We start from the raw sequence: 16586 nt of genomic DNA, 5'->3' as shown, positions 1-16586 counted from the left end.
ACCCTCGCTCCTGCCTCCCTCCTGCAGGCTGCAATGGGAACCCGGGGCGGGGAGAGGGGGCTCAGGGCGTGCTTGGTACGTGTGCCTCGTGTGACAATATGTGTGTTGTGTGTGCGTGTTGTTGGTGTGTTTCTGTTGACACCTCCAACTCCATGGCCCAGGCCAGCAGCCTGACAGCAGACCTGGGAACTCCCTTGGAAGCAAAGGTTGATTTGAACCCCATCCCACATCCAGCCGTGGCTTCTCGCTTCTCCCCACCCTGGCTCTGGAACTCAGCTCAGGGCTTGGTTTGTGCCAGTTGTGGCCGCTGGGAGGCTTGGTTTGGCCAAAGCTGTGGAGGCCCTTGTTGAGCTTCTGCGAGGCAACCCAGGGCCTGCCGGTGGCAGAGGAGCCACCAGCCCCTGCCTCTGTCTAGGGGTTCCTGTGGTGGCATGGCCCACATCCCTCTTCTTCTGACTCCATTGCTGTCTCCCTCAGTTGTGTGGTTTTTCTCCCCCTGAAAAGCCCAGGCTCTCTCACACTGGGCCTCCCCGTCTCTCTCTTCCTCCCCTGCCAGTGTGTGTACTCCTTCCCCATCCTGTGGCCACTGTGTGCCTCTCTGCCCTCCACACCCCCTCTCTGCTCCCTCCAGCAGACAGGGCTCAGGACAGCCGCCCCCCCAACCGCCCCACCCAGCCCTCCCAGAAAGGCCAGGGCTCTCCGTGCATCCACCCCTTCCTTCTCACCCCGCTCCCGCCACCAGCCGCCTGCTGAGTTGGGCCCGTCCCCTCCTTAGGCTTGGAAGGCTGATGGGATTTTTCAGTGCAGCACCTGGACGGCAGAGCCGATGAGGCTTACGGAAACGGGGCCGCAGCATCAGGCAGCTGGGGCAGCTCCCCGCTGACCCCACCTCTTTCTGCTCAGAAAGTGTGCCTCACCACCTCCCGTATTCTTTTTGGCAGGAATCTTCAGAGAGCACCAATACCACCATTGAGGATGAAGACACCAAAGGTAGGAGGGGCCTTGCCTTCAGCATCAGGGCTCCCAGGCCTCCTGGTGGGCCCCCTTCACTGACAGTCTCCTGCCTGGAGGGGCCCCTAGGCCAACTTTGTCTCCTGTTTCTCTACAGAAAGCCTTAGTTTGCTCCCTATAGGCTGGGTACATTGTGGGGCAGCATTTCCCTGTATGGTGTGCCTGGCCCACTAGTGGTACCTGGATGGACTTTTCTTATGGCATGTTGACTTTACATGTTGACTTCAATACATGTTGACTTTAACATGTATTAAATTAATTCAATGTGAAAAAATTAACATAGTCAAGTCATAAATTTAGTATACATTTTCCTTTGGAAGTGTTTTAGAAATTTAAAAAAAAAGAGTTGATTTTTAAAATTCAAAGTAAAGAAAGGGAAAGCAGAAATGTAGAAAGTTCAACAAACTGGAATATGGGAAACACTGCCTAGGACCAGCCCAAGGACTCCGATGGTGGTCCAGTGGTTAGCACTCTGCGCTTCCAATGCAGGGGGCACAGGTTCGATCTCTGGTTGGGGAAGTTCTGCATACCCCTTGGCATGGCCAGAAAAAAAAAAGATCAACCTAAAATGCAGGGGCTACTGTAGCCAGTGACTAATAGTGTTCACCCTACTCAGATGGAAGGGGGAGCAAGACCCCAGATAAGTGGGATTTGATAGTAAGAGAGGAAATAATAGGATGGCAACAGGAATAAGAATGGCTGTCTTTTATGGGGCACTTGCTGTGGGCGAGACATGTTTCAACTGCTTGATATTCACCTGAGCTTTACAACAAGCCTAGGAAGAAGGTACTGTGATTAACCCCATTCAACAGCCCAGAACCTGAGGGGCTGAGTAAATTTGCCCAAAGTCCCAGAGCTCATAAATGGTACAGTTAGGATATGAACCCAGGCAGTGCACCTCAGGGCCTGCCCTGTAACCTTGGCTGGGGAGGCCTTGCCCGGTGGCAAGTGTGCTTGGAGCTTAGAGGAGGGAGGGTGGGGTGCTGACATCTGCACCAAGTCCTTGGATGAGTCAGTGATGTCCTGCTGTTCTGCCTGTACCCGGCCCTCCTTATTGCCCCAAGATAGGGAGACCCAGCAAGGCTGGGGGTTCTCACACTCGGGCATGTATCTGAGATGCCTGGGCAGTCTCTGAGACCTAGAAAAACAGCACCAACCTGGAGAGATCACAGTGGCACCAGTCGAGATATTTTCAGGAGTTTAGACGACTTGCTTCTAAAAGAATACAGTCATGAGGAAAAGAGCATTTTCTTATGTAATACATATTCTGCACCATTGCCATTCAGGCTGATTTAAGGCAGTTTTAACACAACAAACCCTGTGAGGCTGCCTCCTAACTCCACCAGGATGTTTGGAAGACTAGGCCCACCCTGTGTGTATTCCTCTCTGGGCATTCCCAGCTGGGAGTGGGGTGGGGTGGGGGGTGGTCACTGCACAACCATTGCCTGGTGCCAGAGCAAATCAAGTTTCTACCATGGCATTCGGGACAGCCTTCAAAATGCATTATCTTGAAAAATTCTTTGGGATCAGGCCAGCATTCTCAGCCCCTCAAGTATGATTTATAACCATATTCCTGGCCCTTCTCTTGTGGATTCTGATTCCATAGGTTTGTAGTGGGGCAATAGAGGGTGTTTCTGAGACATTTGCTGTATTTGAGGCTCCCTGTCCCAGTGGTAAGAGGTAGGTGCTGGGTGTTTTGAGGAGCTGGTGGTGGCCTCATAATCCTGGTCTCAGAGCAGACACGGTCTGTGGAGGCAAACAGGCCCTGTGATTGTTCACGGGAGTCTATTTGCTGGGTGACTTTAGGCAACTTACTGAACCTTTCTGAGCCTCTGTTTCCTTAACGATAAAGAGATGACGATAATAGCACCAGGCTCAGAGGACTGCTGTGCAGATGAAACAAGAGGCTGTGTCTAAAGTGCTTACACGGTGCTTGAAATATGGTCACTGTTTAATAAATCTTAATTTCTTTTCTTTCAAACTGGAGCTTATGGTTGAATGACTGGAAGCCATGCGGCATTTTCCTGGAGCGTCAGTTTTACTCAAAGATTATTTTAAGATAAATGTTTATATGTTAAACAGACAGAGAAATGTTTGAAACAGAATGTAAAGTTTGTATGCACTATTAACATAATGTGCAATGTGCAGACCTGTTAAAGACATTTTCCACCTGGAGTAATGGCTCTGGGTTGTATCCCCAAGGCCTGACATTTACAATCATTATCCTCTGCTTTAGAGATATCAGGATGGGAACATTTGTGAAGTCTTGAATTTTAGTTCATTTATGTCCCTTTTAAAGAGAGGAGGAATGAGTTGCCCTGGTGGTCCAGTGGTTGAGACTCCGCACTTCCATTGCAGGGGGCATAGATCTGATCTCTGGTCGGGGAACTAAGATCTCACATGCCTATTGCACGGCCAAAAATAAATAAATAAAATAAAAAGAGGGAGGCTGAAGCCCAGAGAAGAGAAAGGGCATGTCAGTGTTATTAATGTAGGACTTGGAGCCCATTTCCTGCCTCAGTTTCCATACATGTAAAGGGCCATGTCTGCTGGAAAAGATGCTGGCCCAACCAGGAGCTTCTCCTGCTGTTTGGCAGGAGAGAGGAGCCCTGTGCCTCCCCCAGGTTCTTCAGGCCTCAGAAAAAATTTCCAGAGAACCATTTTCTGGTGTTAATTTGTTAAGTCTTCTTACTAAGTGAGAATAGCAGCTGGTAGGGTGGATTCTGACCTAACATTAAAGTTAATTAGAAATGTCATCCTCCAGGGAACATTTCCCCCTGAGCAAAGAAGGGGACATGAATATTTCAGAGCCCCTCAGGCTAATACACAGGCCTCTCACCCTCTGAGCTGCACAGGACTTTGCTAGGCTTCCTCCCCACCGCCCTCCTTCTCCTGGTCAGCTTCTTAAAAACTTTTCCAAAGAGCTGCCTCCGAATCTGGGCAGAGACATTCTGGGAAATTTCAGCCAGGAATGCTGATCTCATCTCAGCCGCCATGTGCTGTGTGACCTTGAGAGAGTGTCTTAACCTCTCTGGGGCTTCAGCTTTCCCAGCTATGAGGGAACACTCTTCGTTGTCTGGGTGAATGCCTAGAAGATTAAAAATGCCAGAGTTGCTACTGAGCAGCTGCTGGAGGAATCTTTCATAGAGCAGTGGATCTGCTGAGGACATGAGAGAGGCTCAGAGCAAGAGTGAATTTCTCCAGATCTAAGGAGCATCGGAGTCCCAGATCTTTGGTCTCAGAGAGTGAAGCGAGGGAGATTCCCGCCTGCCAGGCTTTAACCATTGGCAAACTTGGTGTCCTACGTGGCTGAAGGCCAAGTTAGGCATTGTCTCGGGCTGCATTAATAGAGGTATAGTGTCCAGAATTGGGGAGGGGATACAGAGTGCTACCCTAGGCCTGAAATTCTGCAATATTCAAGCTACGTCAAGGACTGTGTGCTCACACTCACAGAAGCATCTAATAGCCTAAGTACCCCAGAAGAATAGATAGACAGCTTGAGTGAGATCCTGCAAACCACATGCTGGAGGCTTTCAGCCCTGAGAAGAACAGGCTGGCAGGTGGAAGGCATAAAGTCTGGGATATCAGGTACACAGTGCAGGGCCCCAGAAACTAAGGGGCTTTTAGGGGAAGATTTTACTGTAAAAGAAGGATATGGGTGCAAATGGAAGATGCTCTCCAGCAGTGTGGTGGCCTCCTAGGCAGGCTGCAAGCTCCAAAGCTTCAACCAAAACTGAAGCATCACTTATCAGGCTGCTGGGAAGCGTCCCGGCCTGGCTAGAGGCTGTCCGCAGGGGGAACTTCCAATTCAGAGCTTTCCACTGAGGATAATCACAGCTTTCAGTTATGGAGTGCTGGGCACTGCTCTCAACACTTTTACATAATGCATCATTATTTACATAAATGACTTGATATAAAGGGCTTGGAACAGTAGCTGGTTCTGAGTGAGGACCATATGTGTGTTAGTTATTTTCGTTGATATATTCTTAACTCAACCCTCAGAACCACCCTATGAGGTAAGTACTATTAGTAGCTCCATTACACATACGGGAAACTGAGGCAGGGGGAAATAGCTTGCCCAAGGGCACATGGTTACTGAGTAGTAGAGCTAGGGTCTGGCTCCAGAATCCGTGCCCTTGACCACTTGGCTAGTCTTTCTGACGCTCTGGGGAGAAGCAGCCCACAGGAGACAGAGTGTTAAGCAGAAGCTCATGGAATGTCAAGCGGGAAGGGCATGTAAAGCCGTGCAGACAAAGCAAGGGGGGTGGCTCAGGCCCCAGGGCCTGCCAGGAGCCTGTGAATTTGCCCTGCGGGGTCACTGTGATTCCATGTGGGAGTGGCTGGAATGAGGTGTCTCCTGATAGCAGTGTGTTTCTCTCCATCCTCAGTCTCTAGCTTGACCAGGAAACTGGGTTGTTGGGCTCCAAGGGACAGAGGCCACTAGGCAAATTGGGCAGTTCCAGGGGACAAGGCAAAGACAGCAGCCCCAGACCCTGATTTGGTTTATCTACCCATTCATTCATGCTGGCTGTCTCAGTACCAGGCAAGACAGGGTCACCCAGCAGAGCTCCTGGTCTAAGACACTCATTCCCAGTCCTGGTGATTCTTAGAGGAGCCAGGAGATAAAGACTGTGTCGCTCACTGTGGTGGCTGACACTGGAGATGGTAACTTCCATGATGGTTATGTCTACTGAGCACTCACCACGTGCCAAGAGCTGTGCTGGGCACCAGGCCCTGCCCTGAGGGGCACGTGGTGGGGGGTGCGGGGGAGCGGAGACAGTGAATATGGCTTTGTTGCTGCACAGACACCAGAGCAGACGATTTCACCTGTCGCCTCCAGTGTGGCTGGAGCTCATCTCTGAACGCGGAGTGAGCAGCATAGGAAGCTGTGCTGGGAGGCTTCAAGCTCCGAGGCTTGACTCTGGCACGCTCCCTCGCTCTGCAAGGAATGTCTGTGGAGCCAGGCCTGCTCCAGGGGCCAGTGAGCCTTTGCAGTGCTCATATTAAATATTTGAGTTGGGGAAGAGACAGGCCATGGGCCCAAAGTGACAGGGAACATGTTGGAGCTCCCAGGTTCTGGGAAAGGCCCTGCGCTGGAAGCCAGACTGCACACCCGGGATGTTCTGTGTCCTTGAGCGGGCCGCACCTCTTACCAGGCTTCTGTTTGCCCAATAGCTGGATAAGGAGGCTGAGTCTGCAGTCGCCAAGGTTCTTGCAGCTCGGGTGCTCTGTGATTCTGTGTCCTCTGGGCCTGAGGCGAGCTCCCCGTGTGAGGTGGGCCAGGGTGGCCCCTGCAGTTGGTGAGGAGAGGGGCAGCCGGGTCAAGGGCTCTGACAGGAGCAGCCTCCTTCCCGCGCTCCCGGCCCGGTGCCCGGCAGTATGTCCCCCATCTCACCTGAGGCTGCAGCCAGCTCACTGACCAGGTTTGAGGCCAAGCCTGAGCCTGGGGAAGAAGGGAAGGAGGACCCGGGAAACTGAGTCAGGCTTCTGGCAGGACAGCCCTCCTGGAAGCCGGGACATGTGACTCCAGTTCCTTCATTGCTGAGGCTTGGTCTCTTCATGTATCAAACAGGAGGAAACTGGCCTTGCCTCCCCCCACCCCCAGGGTGTGAGGAGCAGATACAACAGTGCATGTGGGAGGATATAGGAAGCAGGACCTACGGTGTGTACCTACTGTGCGCCAGGCTCTGATCCAAGTGTCTCAGGCATAGCGTCTCATCCCGTAGTCATAACAACTCTGGGATGAGTGCATTATCGTCTCCATATGATGGATGGGAAAACAACCTGTGGCCCACGGCTGAGCAGCTGATAACGACCCAGGCTGGGATTCAGATGAAGGCTAGCTGATACTGAAGCCTGGGTTCTTTACACTGCTTGTTCAGCACTGAGTGTATAAGAGGTGATAGCATCCCCATTTTACAGATGGGAAAGCTAGGGCACAGAACGTCACACACCTAATAAGAAAACTGATATCTACTCCTCTACCGGAAAGACAGCAGCTGTTTGTGGTGTTTCAGTGGCAGACAGGGGAGGCCAGGTGTCAGTAACTGGGATTCATTATGCCTGGAAAGTTCTGGAAAGCTCATGCCTGAATCTTGTAGGTATGCAAATGGAATAAAAACTCACCCAGATCCAAGGGATAAATAAGCCCTAAGCCCTTCCTTAGTGCCCCCGGTTTGGACCACAGGGGAACCTCTAGTTTTTGGCTGCTGGTGGTGATCGTCACAGGTAACCTTGCTTGGATTCAGGTGGCAAAACAAGGTGATGGAAAAGGTGTATTTTGGAGTCAAGACTTGGGTTCAAATCAGACCTAGAGCCAGAACCATACTCGCTGTCTGGAAGCAGAGGCTGCCAACTAAGACACAGGCTCTGCCCTTTGTGGTCGAGGGGACTTTCACACCCTGCCACCTTTCTGAGCCTCAGTTTCTTCTTCCACGAACCGGGAGTGATGACACCCAGGGGCAGCATGAGGACAGCTGAGACAATGTGAGGCCCTCAGGATGGGGCTGGTGCGTGGCAAGGGCTCAGGACCCGGTGGCTGGCGCCACACCTCCGTCACGATCACTATTATCTCTCTGTGTCCCCTCCTGCCTTCCAGTGCGGAAACAAGAGATCATAAAAGTGACAGAGCAGCTGATTGAAGCCATAAGCAATGGAGATTTTGAGTCCTACACGTGAGTCGACTGGGTGCATCCTGCATGTCCTGCCTGAATCGGGGGCGCTGATGGCTAACGCTGGGGGGTCTTTGTCTGTGACCCTCATTCACTCACACTGCATGTGCTGTGAATCAGGCTGAACTCATTCAGTCTGGTGTGCCTTCTGACTTTATGCTTTCATTAAGTTTTTTGCTCACAGTAATTGTCTATATCTCAGTCCTGCTCCTCTTCCTGCTCCTATCTTGTTGTCTAGGAAGAATTCCAACAAAACTCTTTTCCTTCCCCAAGGGAAGAGGGGGTGGCTTCCAATGCAACATGGGCCTCCTCGGGAGATAAGCTGGGAAGGAGGGGAGGGAGGCAGGCCCTTCTTCAGTCTGACCATGTGGGCCTGGGCTACACTGGACTTCCTCTGACCACAGATGGGCAGGAGCAGGCAGGAAACCAAACTTCAGTGAGCAGGCAGGGAGCAAAAGAACCTCAAAAAGCAATTCTGAGCCATCCAGGGATAAGGCAGAGTGCGCAAAAATAGCATGATATGAAACAAATGGTATGACACATTCGCTACACACCTGGGCCAGCCCTTGGAGAAGCGACCAGTGTACAAAGACTGGGCTGGAGCGCCCCCTGGTGGTCATCTTCAGCCTTGCTGGTCTAGGCCGGGAGCGGACCTCACTGGGCCCCCAGGAGAGCCAGGATTCTGGGCTGAGGCCTCAACGTCTTGGCCAGGGCTGACAAGGCCCGGGGTCTGAAGACCCCACCTATGCTTTTTGGTGGACAAAAGCTGCAAACTAAGGGCAGAATGACCCTTGCCTGTTGGGTGAAGTAGGAATGACCTGGGTGGGCTTTGCTCCTTGGGCAGCCTGATCCTGGTAATTGCTGTATGCCCAGGAGTTGAAGTTTGTTTCTCAAAGGCTGGGCGGGCCAGGTGCATCCTGGTCGTGGGAGGGTTTCAGCAGCAGCGGGTGACAAAGCCCCAGCAATCTGCTGATTATCTCTGGAGAAACAAGGACCTTGGAAGGTGCAGGTGTGAGACGGAGGCCGCATGTACTCGTGAGTGTAACATGCACGTTTGTGACTGCGTGCATAAGGGGTGTGCATGGGTGTGTGTGCATGTGTGCCCCTGAGGGTTGCATAAAAACACGGAAATGCGCTGTTGAACAGATTTTGCATCTGGCCCTGGAAAGAATTAAGTCAGTGATGCGAGAGCCTGAGAGTGACTCTGGGGACAAAGCTATAGGGAGGGAGGGAAGGAGAGGTGTCTCCTGTTGACCCAAACCCCCCGAGTCTTCCACCTCTGCGATACCACTTCCTCTGTAGCCTAGGTTTCGACCCCTTGCTATGACCTCTGGGGCCTGTGGTGCTGAGTCTGACTCTGTGTCACCCTGGATAAGCCCCTTCGTCTCACCGAGCCTGTTTCCCTACAATGGAACTGCAGCAGATGGTTTCTGAGTCCCTTCAGAGGTCCAGAGACCTCCTGCAGAGGGGTTCCTTGGGGAGAGCGAGGTGGTGCTTAGTCTTCCAGATGGTCAGGGCTCAGAGCCCCACAGTAAAGGACTCTGGATCTGGAAGGATCCTGGGAATCCCACATGATCTGAGAACAACCCCGCTGGCCAATCCGTCAGGAGAACCTGAGGTTCTGAGTGGAGAAGCGAGTTGTCTGGAGTCACGAAGACAGAGCGGTTAGGGCAGAACAAGGGCAGGGCGCCCTGCACTCACCACAGCTCCGGCTCACATGAGGCTGGGCCCCCCGCCATTATCTTCAGTCCCTCCCCAGGTTGGGATCTTTGTCTGTCCTGGGGCACTTCCTGTCCCTGGCTTCACTGTCATTGCCACAGGGGTCCACGTTGTGTCATAGACGATCTCAGAGACCTAGGGATGGGGGAGACAGTTTTTTCCTTCCTCCATCTGGCTATTAGGGTCTCCCAGAAAGCAGACGTGAGTGGGAGCACTGAGCTAAACACAACACAGCAGAGGGCCTGCTCAGCCACGCCCCGGCTCCTTCCTCCCAGGCGCCGCTTCTTGGATGGCTATTTTCCTCATCTCACAGAAGAGGGAGCTGCGGCTCCCAGAGGACGCTGCTGCCAACAATAGGATGCCTTCATTTAATGCAGCAAAATGCGCCCCTCCAGGGCGACGCCTGCTGTGAACAGAAGCCAATTTAAAGTGAAGGAAAAGGTCCCCCTGCCCAAGGAAGACAGATTAGGAAAGCCCCCTCTGGACGGATCTGCTGCCTGAAGTGGGGGGTGTGATGTAATCTGGAGAGTTTTGTACAGGCTGAGTTATCCCTGCTGGCATCTTGGTATGGCCCTCTTGCTCAGAGATGTTAGGGGGCAGGGGGCATGGTGGTCTCATGACATGTAAGCAGCAGAGCCATGGTTTGGACCCAGGCTTCCCAGTTCCCAGTAGCACCTGCCAGTCAGCAGCGTCCACACTGTCCCTGTCCCAGCCCTGTCCCCTCCGCAGCCTCATTGATCCTATGAGGTGGGTGCTGTCACTTTTGATTTCACAGGCTCACCTTCCTGGGGTCCAGGCCCCTGGAATTAGAGGGGGCACCCGAGAGGCCACCCCAGCCCATCTTTCCTCTGACTTCCTCCCCCCAGGAAAATGTGTGACCCTGGGATGACGGCCTTCGAACCCGAGGCCCTGGGGAACCTGGTCGAGGGCCTGGACTTCCATCGATTCTATTTTGAAAACCGTGAGCAATCCCTTCCCTCTGGGCTGCCTGTTGTCTGCTCTATTCGGTGTCCTGCCAGATGGCACAGCAGGGTGACGGGCAGGGCCCCCGGGGCGGCTCAGGAGCCAGTGAGGAGGAAGGGCCCGTGTGGACAGGGCTTGGTACCGCCTTGGTTCTCTCTCCTAAGCCTGGTCCGTCCAACCGCTGTGGCTGCAGATGGGGACCTTGGATCAGTGTGACAAGCCCTCCCAGCCCTCGCCTGCCCATGACCCTGGGAGAGCCTGGGGAAGAACTTCATTCCCTTTCTACAGATAAGGGAGCCCCCCCCAGGGGCACACCCCCAAGTTACAGTCACCTAAATGCCTGTGGCCACCCCAGCTGACCAGCTGGTTGCAAACTGGCATGTAGGTTGCTGTCCTGCAGGTGCCCTGATGAGTGGGCATGGAAATGCACTCTTGGGGGAGAAAGGGGGACCAAGCTCACACTGCTGTGCCCTGCCTGTCTGTCTAGGTCTCTGTCCGCATGTCTGTCCTTCCCAGGCCTCTCTTTGCAGGAGAGACCCTGGCAGCTTTGCACCCCGGGGCTGTCAGGGGGCTGAGGCTGGGCCTGACCTAGGGCGCTTTCTGCCTGCGTCTGTGTCTCGCCTTGGCCTTGGGTCCGACAAGGATAAACCAATGCACACGCAGGTTAGACTCATGCAGCTTAGGACCCAGAGGGAGGCCCTGAGAAGAGGCATGGCCAAGGTCCCCCAGAGGGGAGGCACTGAGGCAACGCTCTGGGATCCGGTGCTTGTGGGCACCCATTGAAACAGCGCTGGTTCACACAGTGAGCAAGTTGGTCCCTTTCTAACAGTACATCTGGCTCTGCCAAGAGGAAAGGCTCAGTGTAATGTCAGTCTCTCTTAAATACCTACTGACTTTCTAACTCACCTCTTTATCAAAAAGAGAGCGGTCTCAGGCCCAGGTGCCTTGCAGGAAAGAGCATGGAGCTAGGATTATATAATTTGATTTTATTTTCATTGGGCTTAGTTAAAGTGTATTCTGTAAGACTGGTTATTCATTAATGATTGTTTTAGAAAGTTGTCTTTTAAAATAAATGTATCTACATTAATAAAGTGAATCGATTTAAGGAAATATTTTCATAAAGTAAGTATGTGCACATGCTAAGTTGCTTCAGTCATGTCCGACTTTTTGCGACCCCATGGACTGTAGCCCACCAGGCCCCTCTGTTTATGGGATTCTCCAGGCAAGAATACTAGAGTGGGTTGCCATAAAGTAAGTACAGGTAGATGGTAATAACAAAGGTAGTACTTAAGCAACTGAAGTTGGCTCTAGTCCAACTCTTCATTGTACAGAGGGGAAACTGAGGTCCAGAGAGAGGAAGCGACTTGTCCAAAGGACCCAGATTGTTGGTGACAGAACCTGGTCCCGACTGCCTCCAGTGCCTCCTCCCTTCCCTGTGTTATCCCCTCACCTGGGCACCAGAGCTGGGCATTCCTCTCCTGTCTGCACACAGACTAACGGAATCTTGCAGAGTACAAGGGCTTAAGAGCACCCCCAAAAAGCTGTGAAGAAGGAAGTTACATTTTCTTTGACAAATCAAACATTGCTTTTCCAAGGCTAGCAACAGAAGTAGAGTGTGAAGAGAGGTGGCTGGACCCTACAGTCAGTCCCGCCCACCCTGGAGCTCCCTAGCTGATGACCAGGGGCACCTCTCTACTGGTCTGTCCTCTGGGGGGTGCTGGTTCCCCACAATGAACACCACAAGCCCCACAGAGCAGAGATCAGGCTGAGCTGGCTTTTAAGACTCAGGGACACAAAAGGGGGAGGAGACACGGAAAGCTGTGTAAGCCCTTGACCTAAACTCTGGCAGTGAGTCCCATCATAACACTGGCTCCCCGGACTCTGGGCTTGAACACTTGATCACATCAAAGGATCGAAAAGAGCAAGACACAGGGTAACTGCCTGCCCTGGGGCAAGTCTCACCCTCCTGGCTGCTTTTTCCTGCTGGAGGACCTGGCCCTTTCTCCCATGCTATCCATGAGGGTAGATGTTGGGAGCCTAGTTTCCATTCAAGAGATGCCACGTTAGGGTGACCATTGCTTTACAAATGACTCTCAGGACCCCAGCCCTGGCAGACAGCAGTAAGGCCCAGTGCCCTCAACGGTGCTAAATTCTATCCCTTTGGGGATTGTTTTAGATTGTCCTAATTCAGTCCCACATAGAGACTGACTTCTTTAGGTTCTACTGCATTTCTTTCAGAGACTGGCCCAGCTTCGGACAAGTCCAGTTGCTTCTCTGGACCTCAGTTTCCAGATCTGCTAAATGGATGCATTGAACTAAACAGTGTTGAGAGCCTCCAGCCCTGAATGCTGTTGCGGATGCTCACAGAGGCCTCCTTGCATTTTGTGGGAGGGCCAAAGGGTGACCTCTGATCTCTGAGGTCATTCCAAAGCTTATATGCAAAAGCTCTTCACTCTTGCTATACAAGAGCCCAGAATTATAAAAGCCTCTTAGTCTACATATCCAAGACTCGGTGATTTGGGGTCATTTATCTAAAACTTGGGTATAATGTGAGGATCATATTTAGGTGCAGATATTATTGGATGCTTTCTGAAGTTGTGAAAAGAAAAATTTTTTTTTACATTTTTCAGGAAATCAGTGGCTCACAAACCTGGCTGGGCATCAGAATCAAAGGATGGGAGAGGGGAGGGAGCTTTTTTAACATGACAGATTCCTGAACTGGCATCTCCAAAGGCAGGGCTGGGCAATCTATATTTTGCATGAGCTCTCCTGTGGGATTTGGGCACCTTTGGGCTACACTGAGGGAAGCTGTGAGGGTTCCACTGAAGCCCAAGATCCTAGTGACCCCTGTCCAGCCCCTCCCGAGGTGACTGTCTTCCTGTGTTTTGTTTTCTGTCTTGCTGAGAAAAATTGAGAGTTCCTAAAACCAAGCTGGTGATGATGATGATAGTAATAATTGTGGCTCACATATTACACAGAGAGGGCTGGTTTTGTCAGTTCTGTCATGATTATAAGAGCTGTGCCTTTCCCCCTAACTCTGGAAAGCTCCACGACCACATCCCATGGCCACCAGTACCATCCCTACAATGCCAAGATTCTACAGTTTTAATGTTCTTCAAGTTTCCATAATTCTATACGTTGAGAATAGAGGTGGCTAATGAGGTGCCCATAAGGTGTGTCTGACTACACATGTTTCATACAGTCTGCGTGATGTTTTAAATTTGAAAGCCATCATTAAAACTGAGGCATTGACATAGAAATCCAGATTTCTAGATTCTCTTGAAAAATGAGGTGTGGCAACATGAGTCCCACTTACATAGCAAACGCCAAGGAGGCTGCCCACAGGGCGCCTCCTCAGAAGGGACACGGTGCCCTGTTCGCCACTGTCTCCACCACTCCCTACTGGCCCCTCACCCCGAGACACAGGGTCTGTAGCCATCTAGCATATCATGGCCAGTTCAGCCCCTCGTTTGTGTACTCTCCTGCTCTCTGTAGGGATCTGGGTTGAGACTCTGGTCTAAGCTCACCTGACACTACGTTCACCTGTTATGTCTGAGATACCATGATTCTCAATTCCGTTCCCCTGCGTTTGAAGAATTCACCTTGTCTTGAAGTCCACTGTATCTCCCCTGGGGTCTGATCTAGTCATCTACAAGCTGTGCCCTGACTCCCAGGTAGCTGAGCCCTGTCGCAGAGACCCGCTCCTCTGGAAATGAGGCAGGCAGAGGTGCTCTGCTGAAGCGGTTGCTGAGAAGTGGGGGAGGGAAGGAAGAGAACCGGAGGCCCCCAGGTGCAACTCCTCCGCCCCCTCCCGTCCCCGCCTGCAGTGTGGTCCCGGAACAGCAAGCCTGTGCACACCACCATCCTGAACCCCCACATCCACCTGATGGGTGACGAGTCGGCCTGCATCGCCTACATCCGCATCACGCAGTACCTGGACGCCGGCGGCATCCCCCGCACGGCCCAGTCGGAAGAGACTCGCGTCTGGCACCGCCGGGATGGCAAATGGCAGATCGTCCACTTCCACAGATCTGGGGCGCCTTCCGTCCTGCCGCAGTAAGAGCCCCTCCTTCTGACGATCTAAATGAACGGGGTGGTGTCGATCTGGAGGTGGTACACGCTGGGGAACCTGGCTGCTGGACGGGCCCTGAGCCAGAGGTGGGAAGACCACTGGGAGGAGACCAGGCCTGTGGGTCCCAGGGGGTGGGGGGAAGAGCTGCGGGTGGGACCCACGGGAGGCAACTTGAACTCCATCCAAGGAGGTGGGCATGGTGCCCTGAGAAGCACCCACGTTACCCACTGTGTCAACCGTGTCTTGCAGCTGAAGGACCAGGCTGGAGGCGCTGTACCGCAGAGATCCACTCTTTGTCGTGGAATGTGGCTGCTGGTTCTCCCACTTGGATTTTGCTGGAATTCCCCCAACTGCATCATCCCACCACCGCCACTATCACCATCACCTTTATACCTGTGTCAAGAAAACCTGTCCACTCGCAAAGCCATCACGACTTCAGAGCAAATGGCCACATCTCCCCGTCTCCACCTGTCACTCTTGCTCTCTGTCCCCTGCCAGGGTCGGGCTTCCTTAGGCCCAGGTGCCCTGGGTGCTGGCCCCGAGGACTCCCCTCCCAGCTGTCATTGGCCTGGTCTTGCCTTGGCCAGAGGCCAAGGTCCCAGCTGCGTGTTCACCCAGGGGCTGGGGAGGAGGGGCAGAGCCGGGAGGAAGGTGGCATCCGCCAGAATCCCCTCCCTGATCTCCCCTCTTCTGGGTCCTTGGGGAAGGGCAGAACAGCCAGCCCCCTGCACCAACCTCCCCTGTGGGGGAGGGCAAAAGAGGAGCAAGATGTCAGGAGCCTGCTGCCTCAGACCTCCGTCCTAACTCTTCTCCCATCCTGTCCTGCCCTCTTGTTCTCGACCCTCCTCCCTCAGTGTGGGGGGCTCGATCCTCTCAGGGTGCCCCCACTTCTTCCTTTCTTCCTTCTGCCGATGTTTACTTCCAACACTAGCTGCCCATTCCACCCATCCATCCGGCCTAGAGAATTCCAGCTTCATCATATCCGAAGGGGAGAATCTGATTGCTTTTCGAGGGCAAAAGAAAACAACCATTAGGTATCGCTTCTACTCGGACCGCATGCCTTTTTATAGCCAAACTTCTGTGTGTTTCGTAAGTGGATTTCGCGTTAATGGATATTTATGTAATAACTAGACCTCTCAAATTATTGTGAGAAGGTTTGGGTTGGGAAGGGAGGTGGGAAGAGGGCTGAGGGGTAGTTTTTCTTTTCCTGTTCTAGGTCTTTTTTTTTTTTTTTTTGTCATCTCTGAGATGGATTTTGTCACTTGTGGGTTATTTGGGACTGAGGTGGACTCAGCCTGACAGGGAAGGATCTCTGACATTTCAGTCCCCAGGTTCCCTTGGGGACTGGAGAAGCATCAGATGTTAGTGCTGATAAAGAAATAGCAAATCTGGGCAGAGAGAGTGGGGGAGGTTGTCAGGGTGGCAGTATCTGGACTTTATCTTGCTTGCCTCCCAAACTGAGATCCTTTCTACCATGCTGCCCAGGATTTCATTACATCTGTGCACCACCCTCAGCGCCACCCCCATCCATCTCTGGGGGGTTCACGAGCATGTGTCTTCATGCGGGTCCAAAAAGAACACTGGGAGTTCTCCTCTTCACACCTCCTGCTGCGGCTGTGGTTTGCATCTCTCTTTTCCTTTCTCTTTCCCTCTTCCCTTGGGATTGACTCTGATGTGGAATGCCTTGGCACGTCCACCTGGATCTACTGTCTGCACTGTTTTCTTTGCATGACTTTATATGCAGTAAGTATGTTGAAATAAAAAAAAAAGAAGAAGAAATAACACTCAGCAAAACCAATCTACATGTTTTGGACAAAAAAAGAAATAGAGGTTGTATTCTCAGTGTCCGACTCGGAATTATGTTGCTGCCTCTCTGTGCTTTTGGCCTCTGTGTGGCCGTGTTTTGCCAGCATGAGATACTGTCCCCTCTGGAGGATTTTAGGGGAGGAAGAGCCACATCTCCAAAGATCTGGAGGAATCTCTCTGATCCCTCCAAACCTCTGGGGTATGCTGGGTGTTGAGTGGAGCAGGACTAATGGGATGTGACCCAGTATTTCCTGAGTTTTCCCTGATCATGAGCTGTCTGCTGGGCCCATTCTCTTGCACTCTTGCCCCCGAGACAGGTGAGGCAGGCTGGGCAGGGGCCGCAG

At 52.5% G+C, this 16586-nt stretch overlaps 1 protein-coding gene across 1 annotated transcript in view; it reads left to right on the top strand.

Moving 5' to 3' along the window:
• Nucleotides 1-16230, top strand: part of CAMK2A (calcium/calmodulin dependent protein kinase II alpha) — a 40701-nt gene extending 24471 nt beyond the window's left edge. Inside the window, exons 12-16 of the mRNA XM_069589963.1 lie at nucleotides 942-990; nucleotides 7610-7685; nucleotides 10268-10362; nucleotides 14192-14420; nucleotides 14686-16230. Of these exons, the coding sequence (XP_069446064.1) occupies nucleotides 942-990; nucleotides 7610-7685; nucleotides 10268-10362; nucleotides 14192-14420; nucleotides 14686-14689 (453 nt within the window). The 3' untranslated portion in view covers nucleotides 14690-16230. The remainder of the gene's footprint in view (nucleotides 1-941; nucleotides 991-7609; nucleotides 7686-10267; nucleotides 10363-14191; nucleotides 14421-14685) is intronic.
• The last annotated feature ends 356 nt before the right edge of the window (nucleotides 16231-16586 follow it).

The sequence above is a fragment of the Ovis canadensis genome, chromosome 5 (assembly GCF_042477335.2).
Source record: "Ovis canadensis isolate MfBH-ARS-UI-01 breed Bighorn chromosome 5, ARS-UI_OviCan_v2, whole genome shotgun sequence".
NCBI lineage: Eukaryota > Metazoa > Chordata > Mammalia > Artiodactyla > Bovidae > Ovis > Ovis canadensis.
This window is presented reverse-complemented; position numbering and strand designations above follow the sequence as displayed.